Raw genomic sequence first — 23,628 nt, forward strand, 5'->3', positions numbered from 1 at the left:
AATACCATAACTGCTTTAGTGTTGTTACTTCTTCTTCTTCTTTCAGCTCCTCCCGTTAGGAGTTGCCACAGCGGATCATCTTTTTCCATATTACTCTCACTGCACCACTCGGAGTATTTATATCACTGCATCTGAGTGTGAATCACAGCAGCAGCTGATCGGAAAGAGAATTATCGGTATACAGTTTCATGGACATGCTGTCTCAGCCACTGCAAAACGTTTTAAAGCCTTTCCTGTACAGACCTCGCGGTTCAGAAACAGTTACATCCCAAGAACTTTAAATGCACCCAATCAATTGCACCTTGTAATACTGTTTGTACTTATAAGTACAATCACCCCACTGTAAACTTGCACTATAGTTATAATATCGCACAACCTGAGCCACTTTATAAAGCGCATATTTACATATGATGACGATATCATTTTTAAGGTGAAATGCAGCGAAATATGTTTATTAAATTATACAGATAAAACTTTAACTTCATTTAAATAATCTATATTCTTCACTGGGAGTGTCGTTAAGAATAGAATAATTAAACATGTACTACGAAGATATTTCAACGTTCCTTAAACGTTTTGAGGAATCGGCGCTAAGCTTACAGATGGCTTAACTTCTATTACAGAGCTGATTGTGTGACTTGTGTGGTGATCGGTTACTTGGGGAAAGAAAAGCACTGACTGCAGTGACGGCTACGCCAATATATATTGAATATAAAACAGAAAGAGAAAATAACAACACAGCTAAAAACGCAGCGACAAATTTCGGCAAAAGTGAAATGCTTGTGTCATGAGTACGAGGCGGCTATGCAGTGTCTGCAACGGACGTGGCCATCCACCGTGCATAAGCTACCTTACTGACATTGGCGGGCGAAGGAGCCACTGATTCTTCCTCTGCCCAGTGACACCACAAGCCTAGAGGCGCCCCTGAGTACTGTTACAATAGATTATTTCATCGAAGTGAAACACATGTTTAATAACGTGCTTTAACTCCTATCATCATGAAAATGATATCACATATACATCTCAGTATTTTAGTTATTCAGAGAGCTGTAGCCTAATATCACAAATGTAATGGATTCTGTGTCCAGTTGGAGGAAGAGAGCCGGTTTAAGAAGCAAGTAGTGATTCACACACATAGGCACATAGAAAATCAAATACAAAACAAAGCATTTAACGTGCTACTTTAATTACGATGTGATTTGAGAAACTGATTAATTAAACGATTTTAAGATGAAGTTTATGATGTTCTAGTTTAATAACAAAATAAACTACGTGATTAAAGTGGAAATTTCGAGATTGAAGTTGACATTTCGTGCTTTTTCGCCACTGTGTGCCTTTTTTTCTCTGTACCCTGATAAGCTTTCATATGACACTCAGACAGTGGACTACAACTCGGCTTTTCACGGCGACTTTGATATGTGACTTCTTTTTTATTTCCGGCACTGTGCGATTTTGTGAACGTGAGCTTCCAAGTTTCTCCAACACGCTATGTCACTTGATCAGCTGCCTTTTGTTGATTATACCACGGTTTATTTGAACAAATAGTATGTTTTTCCTTTGCCTCCACTTGGTATTCGCTGAAATTCTTATATTTTCCCCCGTGCTTTTCCCATTGTCTTTTCACAGAAGGCTGAGCTTAAGGGCGATTTATATTGATTTGCATATTCAAAGAGGCATAATTCTGGGAGGAGTTGGGGCGTTACATAAAACGCGTGCACGAGGGTTACTTTTCACGCTGATCGGGATTTATGTAGCAAAAGAACGTGGAAGTTGGAGTACGCACAGATTCCTGCATTTCGGCTTTTGTGCTTACGCCATGTTATAGTGCGAGTTCTACGCATGGCATTATACATGAGGCCCCAGGTGATTTTCAACCTGTAAATTAGACCATCTCACAAAATGATTTTTTCATAACCTTTTTTCTAATTTTTATAGTAATTTACTTTGGTGCTCCTTTATGCAAAGTACTACAGTACTTGAGGAATCACATGCTTCATTTTGCTGCTGAAGTTCCTGTAAAAAGAAAGCCGACAGGCAGACTTTAGAAGGAAGGGAATACAAGCTTTTAAATTAAAGAAAGTAGTGTAATAAACTGAGAAATGAGATGCTGAGGAGCTGTCCTGTTCATGGAGTGTATGAAAAGAGAGGTGCCTTTTCAGAAAAAATTAAAAGAGAATGTGTTCAAACATTTAAATGTTTTCCTGTAATTTTATACGGATTCCTTTTCTGAGTATGGACAACGAGTGAGCTTGTGTTTAGTACAGTGGCTTACTTTTTAATTGGAAAAAGAAGAGATAAATTAGAATTTCCCTTTCTGCTTAGTAAACAATAGGCTTGTTAGCTTAAGAGCCAAATGTGTTGGTTTTAGATGTATCTTCTTTATAAGCATTTTATTAGATAATTTTAACAAGATTTTTTCTTGTCTTTAATGGCATGTACAGTATATTAGGGGTGAATATTTTTGTGCATTTTTTATTAGTATAAAATATTTTAAGAATATGGTATTTATTTTTGCATTTGTTGATGGTCACTGAATAAGAAATCTGTAGAATTTAATTTTGTTATAAAAAAAAAAAACAAAACAAAAAAAAAAACAGGTAACAGTCTATTCTGGAAGCTTCTGGAACTTGACAAATTGTAAGAGCATCAAGGTCCCATTTCTGCAAAAACAACCATGCATGATGGATATAAATTCACCACAGAAGAAATGTGCAAACTCCACACAGACACGGACTGAACAACGGATTCAAACAGAAGACCTTGGATCCATGAGGCAAAAACACATACTGTATCATTGTTTCACTGTGCAGCCCCTTGATATTACACTATAATGACAGTTTTATATATAAAGGATCAAGATACATTTAAGTACAGTAGACAAAAATGATTTGGAAAAGTATGTATAATCAAAAATGAAGGGATGTGTCATTGTATCAAAAATAATTCTATTATTCAGTTAAAAGAAGAAATCATCAATGATACCAATTTATTAGACTGAGGATACTGATCAAACGATTGAGATTTGTTGACTTACTTACAGTTTATTTGAAACTAAGATCTATTCAGAAGAAAACGGAAGAGTCTATTTCAAAAAATGTAACAAAAACTTTGAATCAAGCAGCTTTTTGTTTTGCATCATAAACTAATAAAATAAGCCCTTTCTCTGTGTACCATCACAAGGTGCTTCACAACAAATCAAGAACACACTACCTGCAGACAAGAATATGACAGAAAACAGCTGATCCACATAAAACTACTCCTTAAATTATTTATAACCTGGAAGAAACATTCTGCTATGTGCAAATGAGAAATACTTGTTAATTTTCCAATTCCTCATAAATCTATAGTGTTACATATTGTATTACAAAATGAATAAGTATGTTTGAATTACAGAGTTAATAAACCTAAGGAAAGAAATTGGTGCAATGCAGTAGGACTGGTCAGCTCAGCTGCTGTTTTCAAGCTGCAGTCAGTATACAGGTAGCTTTTTGAAAAGCAAATAGCTACTAAGACCTGTAAAATCTCTGGCACTGTATGAAGCCTTTGGGCAGATTTTTAACCTCTACATGCTGTATACAGTGGTTTACAAAAGGACCTTTGATCAGTTCCCCAGTTTTAATGAATAACAAATCTGACACTAATATTTATTCTCTATGATATACTGTAATTATTTCAAAGCACTTAAACTTAGAATTATTTTTTTCAAAGTGATACTGTTCTATGCTAGAAAATATTCTTAAGAAGAAAAAGGCAATATGCAGTTTTCTACCAATTTTATCCACATGCTATAATATTTTGAATAGAAAGTTTGCAGCCCAAAAATCTTTAATTCTTTTTTGCATTTGATCCTCCCCTAAAACAATGAGAAATGTTACAGAACACTAGAAAACTACCGCAAGATCTTCTGGTCAAGAGAAGGTAGTACAAGGTCCCTAGCCAGAGAAACTTAGACTAGTTTTCCCATTTGCAAACAAGTCCATGGAATACCTGCAGGATACGAGTGTTCTCTTTAGCCAGAAGGAGGAACATACACACTACCTTTTTGGGATTAGTAGTGCCATAGTGTACTTTAAAGTATGCATCCAAGGGGCTGCTATAGAGACTCGTTCTATTAAAGGCAGCTGAGCGTTCAGGGTCGCAGAGTCACTGGAAGAATTTCAAGTTAGGTGAAGGGTAATTCCAAAACAGAAAATGATAGCAGTTTAGATGGAATTGATTTTATAGAGTTAAATATTGCTTCTAGGCATACCATCACTGTGTCCCCATAAAAGGGCAGCTGTGACACTGCTACACACATGCCTTCACATTTAAGTAAGAAATTAACCTGTATAATGCAGTACGTCAAAATTTCATATTTACAAATGGCAGGTGTTTTCTTAGCATTATCTTTACAAGATATCTAAAAAGATAGGTCAGGTCTAGATATGGAACATTAAAGGAATATTTATACAGCAAATAATCCCAGTCCTTACAAATTGCCTTTTTAAACCACTAACTTTGTGGGTTTGCCACCAATTCCAATATGCAGGATCACTGTAGTCTTTGAAATTATTAGTTGTATTTTTGCTAGGAAGAATCCTAATATTCACCTCATCACTAGAAGGGAGGTCCTTCAATACCAGAACATCTCTGCCAATATACAACTACATTCCCCTATAGACGTTACTGCAGTCTGGATTTGACAAAATGAGTGGACATATGGCATCGTCAAATGTGTTGAGAGATCTCCACTCATGATGCTTGACTCTATCCCTGTGTCTGTCACTAACCTTTGAGGACATACATTACTCCTGGTCTCTTTGTAAAAATCTACTAACATACTATACTGACATACTGTAATATATCAAGGTCAACATGCTGCTACCACAGGTCTGATTCAGACCACATTTGATACAATGTTATATATATATATATATATATATATATATATTCCAATGTCTGTCTGCCATTCCTCACCATAAACAGGACATATTTAGATTGGGTTTTTTTCTATAATTGCTTTAACATTCCAGTTGATTTTGTGACCCCTCTCATCATGCTAAGTATCATAGTTCTCTTGTGGTACCAATTTATTTGTGTGAATCCGAAAGAGACACAGCGGGCCAAGGGGAGGGTGTGGAGCCCTCCTCACTCACGCACCAGCCTCAGATTGTACCTTACATCCGTTTAGCTAGTGAATGAGAGAACTACTTAGTGGATTTAGATTGGGTTTTTTTCTAGAATTTGCTTGAACATTCCGGTTGATTTTGCAACTTCTCTCATCACTCTAAGAACCATAGTTCACTTACAGGAGTGATATATTTGTGCTAATCTGAGACAGAGGCTGCTGGCCGAGGGGAGTGGGAAGCATGACGTCAGGAGCGAGGAGCAGGTACAAAAAGGAAGAACAGGCAAAAACAAGTATAACAGTAATAGTAGTAATATAATAATACTCCCAGAGTAAAGCAAAAAGCCAACAAGAGGTAGGATAACCAGCAAGAGTCAGCTTGTATTTAAAGGGCCAAAAAGGATTTTTTATCAAGCAATGATTTATTAACAATATATCTGTATATATCAAAATACAAAGAAAAGCTCAAAAGAGCAACACAAAGAAGTTGCCTAAAAAGCCATTCAAAGTCCAAATCACAGTCCAATAATCAGTATTTGTAATATGAAGCAAAAATGATCCAAAAAAAAAATCAACAACAAAGGCAGCAATACTTACAGAAACTCTTTAAGTAACAAGTCATTTCCATTCTCATTCCTAGGCCTTCTTGGCCCAAAGGCGGGGCCTAGAAGTAGTGATGCTGGGGTTGGCATGCCTTTTGGGGCTCCACCCACAAACAACAGTTATTTTAAGAGACAGCACACTATTACAAGATCACATATATATAAAAAATAAATAAAATAAAAAAAAATCAACAAAAATATTCGAGAAATAATCATTCAAAATAAACAAAAAACAACAAAACATAAAATGCACATAACTTCCACGAGATACATTAACAGTGAGGCTTGATTTTAGATTGTGCTTGAAGCCCTACCTTTTTATGCATACACTTTAATTTCACAAGGTCTTTATGATTTAATATATATATTTGTGTGTTAAACACTGAAACTGACTCCTCTATTACGTTGATCAATAAACACTTATAGAAACTGAGTTAATTATTCTATACTATAAATGGAAGATAAGAGTATTTCATTGTATCCCATTGTTATTTACCTCATTATACTATGCTATTTTGTGTCACTTTGTATTGTATATAGTAGCACTTATGTGTTTTATAAAGTATTGTGATTATTTTTGTTAAAAGTGAAGCATACAATAGATACCATAAAAGAACATTTTAAATAATTGCTAGGGGCACATTCATGGCAAAGAACAGAAAGGGTCAGGCAGGTTACATACGAAAAAGTGCAATCAACACCATCAAATGAGGAGTATCTCATATACCAACAGTATAAGTTGACAGGAAATCAAAAGGTAATTTCACAGAGTTCACCTCTTCAAAGAACAGGGGATTTTACTCCATGCTATTGTACTAGCATGCTAAATAGCAAAATGAAAACCAAATGGGGTAACTGAAAGCCTTTGCTATTGGCAGATGCGGCAAGTACTCCAACTGCTGTGAGCATCTGTTCCTTAAAATAAAACAGAGTTCAGTGATATAGTAGCTGAAGACTGGTTACTAAGGGATTTTGTAGTTTATGTATTGGGGCCCAGGTGAACTTATTTTTCAAGTACAAACATCACTGAGAGAGCGAAAGAGAATGGTAATTTGAGATGGATACCTGGACTGAGCCCAGTCTGTCTAATTTCCGGTAAGCAAGGTAACCATTCTGAAAATTATGGTACCATTAATATTACTAGCAAAAGGGTTTATAAATGTATTTGTCCACCGAAATTCTTTTTTGCATGTGCTAATCAATATGTATAATCTCATCTAGATAACTATTTGGAAATTAACTTGCCCCAGTGCCAACAGAGTACATAAAACATTCTTCATAAAAGGAAAGGAAAAGGCAACCCAATACACTAAGCAGCAAGGGGGCTGGACTACCCAGTCTGTTACACTGTAAAAACTAGTGCAGGGCCTGATTTCCTGATGGGAATTAAATCTTTTCATTAACAACATCAGCTCACTGCCCACTTTCTCTTCCTCAACTGATAGTCTGCAATGTTCTTGAACACAAAGTCAAAAATTCAAAGATACTAGATAAAACGTAGACAATGTCAAGTATGACAACTATTTGAAAGATCAGCAGAAGATGTAATGGAATACAGGGCTCAAAATAAATTAGATGTGACAAACTACCTCTTACAGAACTCATCACTGACTATGCTGAACAAATTAATTCATTGTATTATTCTTTGGTAGAATACTCACAGCATATTATTTGAATTTCTTTTCTGTAAACCTCTAGTTAATTTCACTCATTTCTCTAACCTTTTCTTTTGATGAAAATGTTTTATCCAAACAAAAAAAAACAAAAAAAAAACTTTTTCTAGAATAAAAGCTACAGTAATCTGGAGTCTAGGCTTCCACCACTCAGAAAAAGGCAGTACCAATCATGGATGGGACATATGTTAAATTTCCAAAAGTACTTTCTCATCTCTCTTGTAATGAGCAAATTTACTCACTGTAATCAGTCAAATTCAAACATGAATTCAAAATAACTGAAGGAAATATATGCAAACTCTGTAGCCAGGCCTGGATTTGAACCCATGACTTCTCAACTCCGATGTAGCAATACTGCCAAACATGTCAGTTGTATTTTATATAAACTTAGTTTCAATGTCTCTCATCATTGGGAAGAAGCCTTTCCTTTTTGGGCTGCAGAGTGAAGCAGTGATGACTGCCACTGTCTCACAGTTACAAGAGCATGAGTTCCAATACTGTCTCAAACAGACTGTGTAAAGCTTGTACATTCACTCTGTATCTTGGTAAGCCAACTGCAGATTCATTCCAAATCTTAAACATACACATGTTACATAGACTGGTGTATTGAAGTAAGCCCTAAGGGAGTTAGTGTGACTAAGTGTGCTTTGTGGTAACTTAACATCTCCTTCACAGTTGTTTTTTTTACCATGCAACTGATAAGAGCAGACTGGTGGGATACAGATAGTGGTGGAATATGCACCCAGAGATATTAAATATACTTTTCAGAATACTGTATGTGGCATATATTTAAAATATGCTACCTATTTAGGCAGCATGGTGGTACAATAATTAGTACTATGACCTTACTTATTTAGTGTCCTGGGTTAGAATTCTGTGCCTGTTTGTTGTGTGTGTGGAGTTTGTTTATTCTTCTCTGGGTACACAACTTTTTCTCCCACAACACCCTTAGAAATGCTGCTCACGCCGAGGTTCTAAACTGGCCTCAGTGTGAGCAAACGTAGGTTGGTCTATTAAAGGGCTTTGCAATGCAGTACTACAAGGATAAGTTCTGGCCCCTCCCACGACCCTGAACTGGATCAAGTGGGTTTAAGAGTGACAATGTTTCAGATCGTAATTTCAGCATGCCCTACCTTTTTGACTTCTAAAAAGAGACATTGTGGCACTAAAAGAAAATGATTATGAATGATACGTGAGAAGAGTTGTGCATTGTGTGGAAATTAATTTGCACATAAACAAAACAGGGAAAGGACCAAATATTTGGATGATTAGCTAGATATATGGCCTCACAATAAAGAAGAGGAGGAGTCTGGCCAAGACATGGAACTGGTGTGAAAGTATTAAATTGTGCAACCAAGAGAAACAGTTAACTGGGTTTGGGCATGTATATTTAAATGTACAGTCATATTTAAATGTACAGAATGACTGACTAAACAGGAAACCTTCCAATAAAGAAGTAAAAAAATATACACTGTATGGCTAGATATAGTAGTGGATGAACGAATCAGCTGTTACAAAATGTTCCACTTGGTTCTATATGAGGGGCGCACTGCCTTCTCATACAAACACTTCAAACTACAGTATATGTTAGCCACGTGGTGGTCATGAGGTTGAAACAGTAGGAGGGATACCAGAAAGCCACCATTTCTAACCATACTTGTGATTTTAGGGAAGGCTCTCCTAAGAGCTAACCACTGGAATAGGCACCTCAATCGAGTTTTTCATGTAGATTGCTTTGTGTGCTCAGTTTAGTTACGTTCACTGTTACATGTTTATTTGTCCATCCACTCATTCATGTCAGGGAAGACGCTGGGGCCCTTCCTAACTGCAACCAACAAACCAATCTTAAACACACGCACCAACAAGGCTAATTTGAGTTGCAACTTTAAACTCATGAGGAAGACATACAAATATCACACGAACAACACGTGGAACGCACGACATGCGTAGCAAATCAACTGCACTAACCTCTGCGCCATCGCGATCTTACTAAATAACGATCAGGTCACATACAGTTCACTTCCTAGCACAATAGCTTCCAACATTGGGACAAATGCCCCTGTGCAATTACTTTTATTCATCTGGGTCGCTTTTTTTGAACGACTAAAGTGTTATCGACCAAGGTTAACGTCCCTTTCATGTCGACTATGAAAGAAAGAGGATTAATACAGGCATGGGATAATCTAGCAGTGCTGACTAACTCCTCTTACAAGCCACGCCTAATCATTCACATTAGTGCCGATAAGCAAAAGCAAAGAAGAATTGTTTCCGCGAACACTTACCTGACAATGTCGATCTCAAAATCGTTCTCAGAGATGAGCTTCCAGGACCCAGCGAGAAATTCCTTACACCAAGTGTAAGCCCGGCTCCTGGTTTCCTTGTCCACCTCTTCTGAACGTCCGTCCAAGTGGGACTCTGCCTCGGAGTCTACATCCGTAAGGGCAGTCGCTCGAGAAATAATGCCCGTTGCCTGCTCACTTTCACTTAGCCCCGCCTGCATTATTAGTTATCTTTATTAAAAAAAGATATAAGGAAAATGAATGCAGTAATTGGCTAATTGTGCACAAAAGAGCCAAACACCTTTTCAAATGCCCCCTTCCGAAACTAATTAAAACCACACACATGGATTTGTACAATGAACACTATTCAACATTGATTGTGATGCCTACAAATTATATTACCATTTGCCAAACTACATTTTTAAGAAATGCCCAAGGCACCTCTGAATAGCTACCTTTTGACACCGATATGTTCTGCTCGCTCACTGGAGAACCGCTTCCTTTAACCTGCGCTCAATTTTCACCGTCTGACATGTAGTGGTTTCATTTTAAATTCCAGACACTGTAAGGAAAAGGCAGAAAGATAGACACGCAATCTAACCAATCCCACCTGACTACGATGTTACATGTTCAGCAAAGACTTCCAATCGTTGACTAACATCCATAGTTTTTTTTGACGTAAGGGGTGGGGCCATGACGTCGGGAACAAGCTGCCTATAGAATCAATGTAAGATAAAGTAAAAAAAATGTATACGAGATAACGCAGTGCCAAGTTCCAACACAGTCAAGTCCAGGTCAAAGTTCGTGGTGATTTAAGCATAACAGTGAGGTCAACACTTGACTGGTACCTTTTGTTAAAAATAACACTTCCCGTGGACAATGTTTAATCCTAAATGGCTCCGTGGTACAAAGGTTTGCGCTTACTCGCAGCTCAAGTGATCTGGGGTCTTCCAAAGTTTTCAAGTTCGCCCTGAATTTTCTTCTGAAATTCTCGAAGATTTTCATGTTCGGTTGACTGGTGACCTTAAGTTGCAGGACTTTTGCGTGAGTTTATTCAGTTATGAACTCTTCCATTCAGGAGTTGTTGAGGATGTTAGGGGTGGGACACCAGCACAAACATGCTTGATTATTATTTAGCATCAAAATGAAAAAGTTAATAGGGATTTCATTCTCAAACCTCTATAAAGTATAATTATGACTCTTAACATTTTATGTAGCCTCTATGCATGATATACAGAATCTCACTTATTTTTTGTATAATAATTATGCATTATTTTTCATACCTAATTTAGATTTTTTTTTTTTTTTTTGCTTGTAACTATTTTTTGACATCTTGTAAAGCACTTTGAGCTACATCATTTGTATGAAAATGAGCTATAGAAATAAATGTTATCGATGGTGGTCATATTTTAATCAGATTAGTTTAATTTCACATGAGGAGGCTAATGTATTTTTTTGCATTAGGACCCATCAGATTCTAGTTATACCACTGATCAGCAGTCTAATACTGAGAAACATGGTGGTTACTGCTGGGGTGAATCTTGGCTATGTCACATTCTGTGTGGAATCTGCACATTCTTCCCTGTGACTTCTTTGAGTTTTCCCTCTCACATTGCACATTGGCCTTTTATGGGTGAGTGTCCCATAATTTTGTGGTGCTACAATACGTTTGGTTCTTGCTTTGTGCCAAATTCTGTCAATATAGGTTGCAGGCCCTCATAACCCTCGTGTGTATAACAAGAGATGGATAACTGTTAGCCTATTTATATATCCTTGATTTCAGAGATATGAAAAGTTAGTGTGACTATCACTTTACTTGCTTCTATGAAATTGATTTAACCTGTGATAAGAAACCTAGCAAAGCTGTATTTTTTACACTTTTGATTTGTTGGGATAATTTTATTAAATGAATATAAACCAATACAAAGTAATGTCAATCAATATTAAACATCATAAGATTAGAATGTTCACCCCATGGTGACCACAACTCCCCAAGTTCCAATGCCCTGCCCATGCATGACCAACAATTACTTATTATAATAATGAAAAAAATTATATGTAGAAGACCCACAGTACAATAATAGTAATAACCACACAAACAAACACAAACATGTGTGAAAAAGAGAATAAAGCACATACAAGAATACAACAATGTAAACCAGTGTGTTAAAAATACACTAAAAATCCATTAGAGTAAAAATAAAACATACACACAAAAATGAACAACTTGAACTGTCATTCAGAGAAAGAAAAAATATTTTTTCCAGTTTAAGATAATAGAAGACCCCAGTTTTCCATTAAGTTCTGAAAGGTGAATTATGATACTTCCAATTAAGTAAAATGGGCCGCCGTGAAAAAAATGGAGTTTAGAGTATCACAATAAATTTTTGATTAGGTAATACTATCCTGTCTGGTGTTACTCTAAATACAATTATCAAGGTAGTGATTTTAGACCCAGCACTATCCAAAAGAAACACAGACATTTTAAGCCTAAAGTACAGAGCACTCCTTAAATGTATGGCTGTTTTTCTGGATATTCCATTCTACAATCTTGCTTGCAATTTAAATGATATTTTAAGCATCACAAAAGTTTAATGTAAAAAAAATAAAGTTTTAATAAACTCTAGGTTAAGTGTGGAATAGTGGTTAAGTCTTTGGGCTTCAAAATCTGAGGTTGTGGGTTCAAATCCTGCTACTGGTACTGACACTACAAAAATCTAATTATGCAGATCCAGATCATCTGGATGACTTTCATTTATGCAGGGACAATTCCAGTTCGGTGCGAAGACGATTCTTCATGTCATCAGTTCACACACTTCTTGATGGTCTGGGATTTTTCGGGTGATTTTCTATGCAATAAACTTAAGTTATAGCGTAATGAAAATTGCACAATTAGATCTGGACCACCCTATACTTGACTATGTGCATGTCACTCCGCTGTAAAAGCAAAAGAAATTTAACCAGTTGTAGCTCAAATGTTTTAAGTTGCCTTGGATAAAGATGTCAGCCAAATAAGTAAATGTAAGTCAATATTTTTTTTTTATTTTAATGATTTCTTTAAGCTCATGTGAATGTTATCTAGACCAGGGGTTCCCAATGTAATCCCCCCAAGACCCTCAAACTGTCCAGGTTGTTGCTTGTTCCCAGCCCACCTGTACCAGGGAATCAATAACAATGATCCTTGGGTGCACAATTTGGGACAAGTATTTTTGACCCATATAAAACACATTTGGGGACTATATGGGTTTTCTACGTTGGGTGCCAGTTCATCTCAGGGTGTACTAAGACAAATACCCAAACAAGCAATTTATGGTTCTCAGTCACTCTCAACATTCGTGTCATTTGAATGTAGGAGGAAATTCCATGCATACATGGAAAAACAGTACAAATTCCACAAATTAAATCACCTGTAAAGATGAGAGTATTATTATTTCTGCTTCGCTTTGTTAGCAGACAAAAACTTATGCCTAACCTCCTGAACCACACTGCAGGTTCTTTTTTATGTCAAACTCAAGCTTAATATGTGTGGTTGAAAACAAAGCCAAACCTGAGTTCATTCCTAATCCTCTTTCTTAACACAAACATTGGAAAGAATGGTGTCTAATTAATTAACGTATAGCATACACAAGTGAGCCTATGATTAAAATAAAGATTGTTCAAACCTCTATATAATGCCAGATCGCTGCACAGGGTCTTCATAGCACCCTCAGCTTTGTAACTTGGTGTAATTTGAAGAAGAATACAAGGAGTAGCTGACGCACAATATTGAGCACGACGTGCGTTTTGGCACTCATGACTTCCCGTTCAAAGGCAAGGGCATCACACAGAAGGAGCAGTTTCTGCAGATTAAGGAACAATATTGAACTTGACGGCATTACTACTCGAAAGGTTGAGAACTTGATCACCAAACAGACTTTTACAGTATCGTGTTCATATTTAACGTGTGCTGTAATAACACACAAAAATAGAGCTGAATGGATGCCGCGGACGTGAAGAACTCTTTATTGTCGCCTGGTGACGTTGAGTTTTCTGATTGGACAGTTTCTTGGAGGCCCGCCCTATATCGTAGGTGGGCCTATGGGAGGTCACGGGCAAGTTTTCTGTCAGCAGCTTTTTCTATCCTGATACGGGCTGCTGAAGAGCGGCAATTTACAACAACGGTAAGGGATGTGTCTTGGGGTACTGTAAAACTAAACGTTTAAAATGGAATTTTGTCATCACTACTATTTAAAAAAGAATCTAAAAAAGAGTTTAAGTAAAGCATGTAGTTTTAAACAGAAAAATATCCAAGGTTGCATATTTTTATAGGATTTCTTTATAAAACATAACGAGGTTTCCAAGAGTTTACTGTTGTCTTCAGCTGTTCAGTGGCTGTTTTTAATGCCATGAAACGAAATAACTGGTGTAGTTTTGTGGAGTTATTTATGCTCTAAAAGCCGGTAGCTGGGAGTCTTGGCCAAAATGAGTATGCAAAATTGTATGTAGATGTCCAAATATTTTGACATCAAGAAAGAAATAGAATTGTGCAGGGATCAAAACTGTATTTTCCAAGGTGATGCATTTGTGAAAATCAAAGTATTTCACGATTGACCGCGGTCTAAATTTTGGCCAGTCACTCTGTGGAAGATAGCGGATTCTTGCCACAGATATACTTGTTAGATTCAGTGGTACTCAAACATGTGATTACAGGTACGTGTTGGCACGTCGCAGGTGATGTTGTGGCGTAAGGTTGTCGCTATTTCTTAACTGGATTCCGCCATCCTCCAATAGAATGAGTAGATTTGATAAATGGAAGAAACATGACGCAAAATACATTGACGTGCACAGACCCTTTAGTGAGCAGTGGCTCAGAAGAGAAGACAGGGCACTATACCGGGCTGGACTTGTTACATTTAATCTTGGACACAAATTAGTGCACACTTTTATTCCTGTGTAATTTCATGAGAAACTTTATTATAACTTTAGGGACATTATAATATTCATAACCTTGGCAACATTTTTCAATGATTGCTGATTATGTTAGGGGGTGTCTGACAAAGCATTATTCCCCCCACATTGTTCTTTCTCTACTACTCATATACTTTATTTTCCTAATATAACACATTTTAACAAAAGGGCAAATAAAATAATTTCCCTCTAATGACATAAAATTCCAAATAGATTTTAACAGGAAGAGTTCACATCATACTATATCAAAGCAAAGATATTTTTTTCTAAATAAGATGCCTATTATGGGTCATATACTAAGGAAACCAATAGAAATGATTGCCTAACACAGTATATCAACTATTGCTTGTATGCATTAGACTTTCAACAAAGGAATGTAAAATTATTGTGATCCATCCATTATCCAACCCACTATATCCAGACACAGGGTCGCGGGGGTCTGCTGGAGCCAATCCCAGCCAACACAGGGCGCAAGGCAGGAAACAAACCCCGGACGGGGTGCCAGCCCACTGCAGGGCTATTGTGATCCAGAAACTTGAAATATAACTTACATTGATTTTATATAAACTATACAGTATGTTCTACGTTCTCTCAGTAGCAAAACAAAGCACAAATAATAATACCTTTTTCTTGTTAGGTATTGTCAGCTTTGGAGTTTTACAGGAAAATTTTCCTTTGGGTCACATGTTTTGCTAGAGTATAGTGATTTTATCTTTGTTAATTGTTATGTCTGTCTTTGCAGAATCAAAGGATCATGGAGTTGTTCTTCTCCACATACATAACCAAACTGAGCTTGGATAAAACATTTTTTGGTAGTTGTTATTAATACAGACAGTTTGGCATAGATTTCCACCAATTGAAACAGTTGAAAACACCACATTAGCATCTTTATTTGAATATACTCACCATTTCTTGGGTACTTTTCTTTGGGCAGGCTTATAAAGATTTAAATATTCTCATCTGTGTCAGTAAACCCAACCATGCTGCGTGCAAATAGTACTGCCAGGCTCTGGCCCCATTTTTCTCTCAAAACAAGCAGGGATACATGCAGACAAGGAGAGGCACTGTGTGATTTTATTATTCTTTGCTTGTTTGAAGCATGCTTGAATTGAAAATGCTTTGAGCTGTGAAAAACAGTAATTTTTTTAATTCTCAAACATTTTTGCAAAGTTAAGAGTGACCAAAAACTATAACATACCAGAAACTATAACACACTTGCCAGAATTGGTGGTATTATAAGCAACGCTATCTTCCACATTATAACATAGTACAAGTCAACACAAACATTTAGCACAGTTTTTTGAAAAATTCTAAATTATCATTATATACTGTATTTTATTTCCATATGGGATAGTATAGAGCACTTTACCTAACTTTAACAAGGCACATTGCTTCTCACTTATTTTTCCCAGTTTCTTAAAGTGTAAAGGAGCTGTGCACTTGTGATCCGCAACAATCAATTTGGTCTATCCGGGCACTTGGGCCAGTAATGGGAAGGGGGCATTGGCCTGAGCCACTGTAGCCACCATTATGACTAAGTCAGTTAAAAATTAGAAAAATAACCTAAGCATACCATACTCATTCACTTCCTTGGATATAGTTTGAATAGTTTTGTAAACACTGAATGCATTTACAGTAATCAACAGTATTTTACAGTGTTGTTCATTAAAGTTATTCCAAAATTTGCTTAAGTGTAGTGAGTGTAGTGATTGCAGTGATTAATGTACCCATTACCAGGCAATTGGTGCGTAATTATGCTTTTTCCTGACTCCCAATGAACCAGTCCAAGCATTTTACCTGTTGTGTTGAAATATTGTTTTTATTGAGGGGTCTTGAAACTTACCATGTGATTTTGTTGCCTGAACAGTTTTTGCTGTGTATGAGGAACACACCTTAAAGGGCCCAAAATGTTGTGGTTACTGATTAAATTTCAGCATTTGTGATCATGTAAATGAGAAGCTCATATTTCAAATATTATTCTATGTGCCATTTAGTGTGTTGCTTTTTAGTTGGATTTTTAGATTTATTTTGTTTTGTATGATTCTTACTTTGTATACAAAATGCAGTCACAAATGTACTAAATTAAAGATGAAGTGCAAACACTTATTGACAGTGTTCAAATCAACCAGGAAACTTAAGGGAGAAGTAAAGTGTTGCATATAGGTTAAGCAGAAACTTTAAAAGAAATTATAATAAATAGTGCAGAGTAAAAGTGCTCAAGTTTTCCTATTTTTTTATGTGGGCAAATATTTGAAAATAGGTCTCAATTTAGGAAAAGGATGTTCCCATACTAGATAAATCAAAAAGAAAATTGGCAACATGGCAATTTGGAGGTTTACGCCATATACACCCCTTTGTCCATATTTCTCAAAATCTTACCATTATACGTGTTTTAATGGACTTGGAATGATATTCTGTGCAAAATGGTTTCAATTTTTAATAATTGTAATTGTTATTACTTTTTTAATTTAACTAACTGTCGGCCAGGAGTAGAATGAATGTCACAAAGTGGCAACCGTGCCTTTCTTTTAGGAACACATTAGGCTAATGGAAGCAAAGAAAAAATACTGCTGTAGCCATTTGGTGGCCACTTATGAAATCTATTTTATAGATCAGTATTTCCTAGAGAACAGGTGCCAAGGTAGGAGCCAAACCTATATAACACTTGGGGTCAAACATTCTATTTCAAAAGATTATAAAGCAAAGCTATCTTTTAAAAGGGGTTTGAGGCAGTATGGGACCTTGTGCAAATTTGTGAAGAAAATATGTTGTGGCAATATGGGAACAGACTGTGTTAGCATAATACAATGTCTTTAGAATTGTAGTATAGCAGCAATTTAAAGAAAAATAAGATAGACATGATTTCCTATCTTGCAATCAAATCATGTTTAATTAACCGCAGATTTTAAATGTAAGCATATCTAAATATATATCACAGACTTTTCGCTGGTTCATGGATTTCTGCAGACAATGGGTCTTTTAATTTATGCTACATGCTTCTTCAGTTGGTTTGCCCAGTTGATTTCATAAAAGAGACGCTATTGGCAGATGGCTGAGAAGCTACCCAATCAGAGCACGTATTACATATTAAATAAAACTCCTCAATGATATACGATTTGCTTCCTGCACGGTGCTTGATTGTTTGCTTTTCTCTGTCTCTCTCACTCTCTCTGACTTTCTCTGCGCCTGACAGAGCGGGTGTGAGCAGAGGGGCTGTTTGCACAGAGGCTGTTTGCCTAGTGGATACTGACGCTCCTTTAAAAAATGTCGCTTTATCGCGGTGCTTCAGCATACTTAAAAGCCCAAAAGCATGTATTGATTTTTTGATTGTTTGCTTTTCTCTCGCTCTCTCTTTGTCTCTCTCTCTGACATTCTCTGCTCCTGACACGCATTCTTTGAAGAGGAGGATATATTTGCATTCTTTTAATTGTGAGAAAGAACTGCCATCTCTGTCTTGTCATGGAGCACAGTTTAAACTTTTCACTAAAGGGTGTTATTTCATAACTAGAGGGCTCTAATAATGGTAACAGTGTGAGAGAGTTTATAAGGGCTTAAAATATATAAAAATAACTATATAAACATATGGTTTCTACTTCGCGGATTTTCATCTATCGCGGGGGGTTCTGGAACGTAACCCCCGCGATCGAGGAGGGATTACTATATATATATATATTTTTTTTTTTCTTGCAGAAATGCCATCAAATGTGGAGATTAAAGCCAAGGTTCATGACATAGAACAATTAGTGCAAAATGCAAAAGAGCTTAGCCAGTCTGAAGGAAGTTTAATTCTTCAAGAAGATGTATTTTTTAATGTTCAACATGGTCGTCTCAAACTTAGAAACTTCATGGTAAGCAGTATTCTTTCCTCTTTTTAATTGTATTTTACTAAGTGTATTCTGTAGCAATATTTTTTGTTTACAAATATTAACAAAAATCTTAAATGAATAGTAAATTATTTTCTTGGCAATGTACATTTTAGAACGAATAGCAGTGGGTATCTTTTATGTTAATAAAATAATAGAATTGCTCATAACATTAAATATACAGTCACTTTGTACAGAGCTCATTCTTCCTTTAAGTATGTGAATTAGTGAAAATGTCACATTTGTAAAATGTGCATACATATCATTATTGCATCTTTTAATTAATAATTTATAGTCAGAATTTTAATAGGTGTGTTTTTTAAAGCTACGATTTGGGCAACCAACTATTTCTCCGTTATCTTTCCCGCTTTGCACTTGGGTCCCAATCCAGGTGGTTCGTTGTGTGGTGGGTGCAGCAACAAGCTATCAGTGCATGCTCCCAACCCCTCTCTCTCTTTCTTTTTGTAAATATTTATATACAGTACACACCATTGTCAGAATGATACAGAAAGATCAAAATATGCAAAAATGGTAATATTTATTAAGCTAAAAACATACACAGGGAGGGATTAACAGGGGCAGAATACAAAGAACAAAAGAAAAGACAAAGCCTGTAAACATGCTCCCCTTTTAACTATTAATAAATAAGACTGGACCTATCATTATTAAAAGTACCATTAAACACTCTCTTGTGTCAGCTGTGGCTTAGTCATTTTTTTCTTCTACTAATAAGCCGTTTTTTTTTCTATAGCCCTCGTGACTCTAAGCTGAAATACACTACTCAAGTGAGGTAGCTTTAAACCTATTCTTGAGGTTACATCTCTGTGTGTCAAAGGTGGCCATTTGTTTGCTACTTAGTATTCATACTAGAAACTCTCCATTGTAAGTTTCTGGATTTCTGACATCAGGAGTCTCACACAGTATTTGGGCTGCCTGCTTTAAAGGGCAACACAGTTCCACTTTTTCTCTTTGGTCACCATAAGCTGTCATCTAATGGATGGAAGGTTTTTAATTGGCCTCCTTACAGACCTCATCTTTAAAAGGACAACATGGCCCCATCTTTCACAAACTGGCACAGTGTGCTGCTCTCTTTTTTCTAGTAAATAGTGTGCCAAACTTTCAACCCTCTATTGCCCAATCCTCATCCTTGTTCTTAGTAAGTCAGGTCCCTGGTGCCAGATGGGTGACATACTGTACATTGTAGCATTCTGAAGGAATAATACATGTTTCCTCCTTGGTCACAGCTATGACTATTGGGTACCAGTGCTCCTCCTTATCCAGTACTTTTTTAAGAGCTCTGTGTCCCTTAGCAGTCTCCTTCATTACACAGTGGTATGTCAACATAAAGGTTATTTTAGGTCCTTTTACTTCAGCTAGTTTTTATTTTTATACTAATTTCACCTTTCAGTTCAGTTTTAGTTTAATTTTATGAAGCTTTCATATTTCTTTTTTAGTTGATGTTATTGGTGACATACCTCAGTTAACTTCTATTTTGAATGTAGTTTTCATTTTAGTTTAAACAATGGATGTTTATTGAATATTAAGAAATGCATGCTGTGCCTTCATTGCACTAGTATTATAGAAGCACACAGATGTAACCATAAAATACACAGTGGGTCCCTTTTTGCCCCAGCCCTCTGTACAATCATCTTTTGAATTTTTTGTAATGCATATCTCACTCGCATTGCAGCAGCGTCCATCTCCTCAAAAAGCTGGCTGTTGAAAAGATAACAGCTTTCTGAAGGTATGAAGCAAAAGTTTGTTGACCATCTTTGCCTGTTGTTTCTGGTCTTTGATAGCTCTGATTTTAATTTTCATCAGTGTGTCATATTCTCAACCTCCTTTTAGAAATCTTTGTGAAAGGAGTTTAGTTGTGTTTCTTTGAATCAATCAGATTCTTTCCCATTCTCTGAGCTATCAGACCTGTCTGTCTAATCTTTTACATATTCTTCATAGTTTGCTGACAACTTTTACACTCATTAGGCAACTTAACCACACAGTGTGTTGGTAATTAGTGAAAAAGGAAAAACAGTGAACAGTAGCAATATTCACTCTGTGGTCTAGGTTGGCATGAGCAAAGATTTTTCTTTTTGAACAAACATTTTCAATTACATTACCCTGTGAGCACTACGTGCTTTTATGCAGTATAATTATCTCTTCATATATAAAAATTTGTAGTTTTTATGCATTACAAAACACACTTGAAAATGTATTTAGATAGGTAGGTAATTATTAGAGTGGCATGTTTATATAAACTATTAGGAAACAAAAACGTATTAATTAATGAAGCTGAACAGATACACTATATTTTGTCCATGACTTTAAGTTAAAAAAGAGAAGATACTGTAACACTGATCAAACAATTTAGCCACTTTCTTAAAAGCTTGCAACGGAAACAAGAGTAAAAAAATGTTTAGGCTTAAAGTATAAACGAGTGTTATCCATATCATAATCCAGTGAGCCCCACAATTCATGTTAACTAACATGCTTTTAATGTAAGAGTGTGTATATGTGTTTGCACATTTTACAGAAAATAGCATTTCCTATTATGCTGTCTCCAAGCCAGTTACACTCAGCTCACAGTTTATTAATAAAAAGAGGGTGATTTTTTAGAATATTATAGTTGTTACAGATTTTGTCATCTTGGTGGTGGAAGTAATTCACAAGTCAATCAGCGTCAAATCAATGGAAGTCACCCAACTTAATATCTCTGATTTGCTTCACACTTGCATCTCTAATTTGAAGAAGTCCCTAACCTCTGAACTAAATTCAAGCTGTTGGCCCAGACAATAACTGTAGAGGTGGCAGTTCAAGATGAGAGTCAATCTGTGTCATATCAGCAGATTTTAGGAAACATTCCCTTACCGACCATCTTCAGTTTGCTTCATACTTACTGAAAAATAATGCCATTGTACACAATAACTAATGTGCCAGAAATATTTTGATACAATTTTTAGAAAGCATGTGGAATATGGCTGGCAGCTTATCCCGGCCAATACCCCCAAGCCGCCAGATGGAGCCCTCCCGAATTCCAGCAGGGCATCATGGATTTTGGAGTTTTAATTCACAGCCCTGTTGGATACCGTGGGGGCCGCCAGAGGACGCTGCAGGGAGGCTCAAGGACTTGTATTTTCCGTATAGCCTGGAAGTACGTCCCAGTCACGGGGACAGAAAAAAAGACGTACTTCTGTGCTGAAGAAAAGAAGGAGTTTTCACCGACCTGGAAGTGTTACAAAGTCACATGGACTGAGGGACAGAAACACTTCCAGGTCAAAGAGTTTAAAAGGTCTGTGGGAGATCCCAGCAGTGAGCCAAGTTGGGAGGAAGGGTGACTGAGCTGCTGGTAGGTGTGGAGGAATTGAGTATTATTGTGATTACTAGCCATGTGCGCCCAACTACGTTGCGCGTGTTAAAGTTGTCTGTGAAGGGCTCCCTGTTTAAACTCGGCTGCCAGTCGTGAACTGGGCCCTTCGTCGCACAGCAATATGATTTTTTTATAAGGTAAACAAAATTACAAAAGATAACCCTTGGACATTAATTCGATAGGAACGGCCTACTCGGAATCACTGTCCAAATAGTAATTATGTGGTGGTGTAGGATCATTTCTGCTTCTGTCCGTTCACAGTCCGTCTCGTTTTCACGACGCTATCGTTTCTTCTCATGATGCCTTCTCAACCTTTCTCCAATCTCGCAGGTTGCTTTGTGGCAATCCAAAGAGTAAGGCAATATACACGGAGCAATGGTTATAAAAGGGGGACACATAGGTATCCAGGCTCTTTAAAGCATAAATAGGGATCACTTCACTGACATGTGAGCAAGCCACGGTACAACTGTGAGACCGCAGCACTCGCTGGCTACAACGTAACAGTAATAATTTCCGGAACGTGCTGTTACGTTGTCATTCATTTTACCCACTGTCTTTCTTTCATTCATATGTTACGTAGGCACGTACCTTTTATCTTCAGCAATCTCATTCTCTAACCAGGCCTCAGGAGCTAACCAGCGTAACACTGTCCACCACCCCTTTTGTTATTCTGGCACATCCATGAGTAACAACAATGTACTAAACTGGAAGGTGGTCTACGCATGCGTGGAATTCGCGGACAAACAAAGACCAAGATCTAAATGAAGATCTCTTTATTTAATTTAAAGCACAACAATTTGTTTAGTTTGAATGTCTGTGTTTTGAGGTGTGATCATGCATACAGTCTTCAGTAGTATAAGCCTGGAGGAGATTCTTGATGCAATGCCTATGTTATAGCTGTCTCTTTACTGCCATCTAGTGCTTCTTCTTCTAATTCATTCGCGGACAAACAAAGATCAAGATCCAAATGAAGATTATATATAGAGATTGTTATTATTGTAATTATTAGTTGAGTATAGTGGAGGTGGAGGTGCTTTGTGCATGTTATTGCACAAATAAAATAATTATTTGGACTTTTATCTGGTGTCTGACGTCTGGTCTGAGGGTTCAGGGGGACGACAGCGCCCCCTATCTGTCACAGCCATAAATAGGTAAATGTGCAACAGTGGACCAACTATTTTAGCTATTTTAGCTAAAGACTGACAATTTCATGCATCTAGTATTAACAGTTCAAAAGTTTTAACTTCTGGAATATTGTAATTTTTTTAGTAACACTCAATTGTTATTTAAATTCGGCCCACACCCAAATTTGAAGGCCCCCATATCTCTATGACACTAATGAACATGCAAGCCTAAAATTTGGCACGCATTACTATGTTTCAAAAACCAAAGATACTTGAAACTAAATAACAACAAAACTGTGACGAAAACATTCATGATGGTCGGGAATAAGAGAAGGTAATTGGGTTACCCCAATGTGAGTTTGTATGAGGTTTTGGATTTTCCCGTTTTATTTGTGTGCTACTACAAAATCTTTTATGCATATGCACACATTTCAGAGTAAATATTGAACAGTAGGCTACTGGCAACTGGCTTATTTAAGAAAAGACATTTTCATCCATCCATTATCCAACCCGCATTTAAACTCATTTTCATTCTAGTTTTTGAGTATGGGGGTTTAATTTTAGTTTAGTTTTTGTTTTTTTAAGCTTTTAGTTTAAAGTTTTTATTAACTGTTAAATCATTGATCCACATCCATTCTCACTGAGTTTTCTACTATGTTTTGGGCTTTG

The 23,628-nt window shown here is 36.7% G+C and overlaps 1 protein-coding gene across 2 annotated transcripts in view; it reads right to left on the reverse strand.

Moving 5' to 3' along the window:
- The window catches only part of chkb (choline kinase beta), a 56,728-nt gene extending 43,386 nt beyond the window's left edge, over nucleotides 1-13,342 (reverse strand). Inside the window, exons 1-3 of one of the 2 annotated variants that reach the window (XM_039761510.1) lie at nucleotides 13,324-13,342; nucleotides 10,117-10,223; nucleotides 9,665-9,892 (exon numbers count right to left, since the gene is read on the reverse strand). In XM_039761510.1, the coding sequence (XP_039617444.1) occupies nucleotides 9,665-9,882 (218 nt within the window). In that variant the 5' untranslated portion in view covers nucleotides 9,883-9,892; nucleotides 10,117-10,223; nucleotides 13,324-13,342. Of the gene's footprint in view, nucleotides 1-9,664; nucleotides 9,893-10,116; nucleotides 10,306-13,323 lie in introns of those variants that run through there. The other variant, XM_039761509.1, reaches the window with a different exon arrangement.
- Nucleotides 13,343-23,628: the final 10,286 nt, after the last annotated feature.

The sequence above is a fragment of the Polypterus senegalus genome, chromosome 8 (genome assembly GCF_016835505.1).
Source record: "Polypterus senegalus isolate Bchr_013 chromosome 8, ASM1683550v1, whole genome shotgun sequence".
Taxonomy (NCBI): domain Eukaryota; kingdom Metazoa; phylum Chordata; class Cladistia; order Polypteriformes; family Polypteridae; genus Polypterus; species Polypterus senegalus.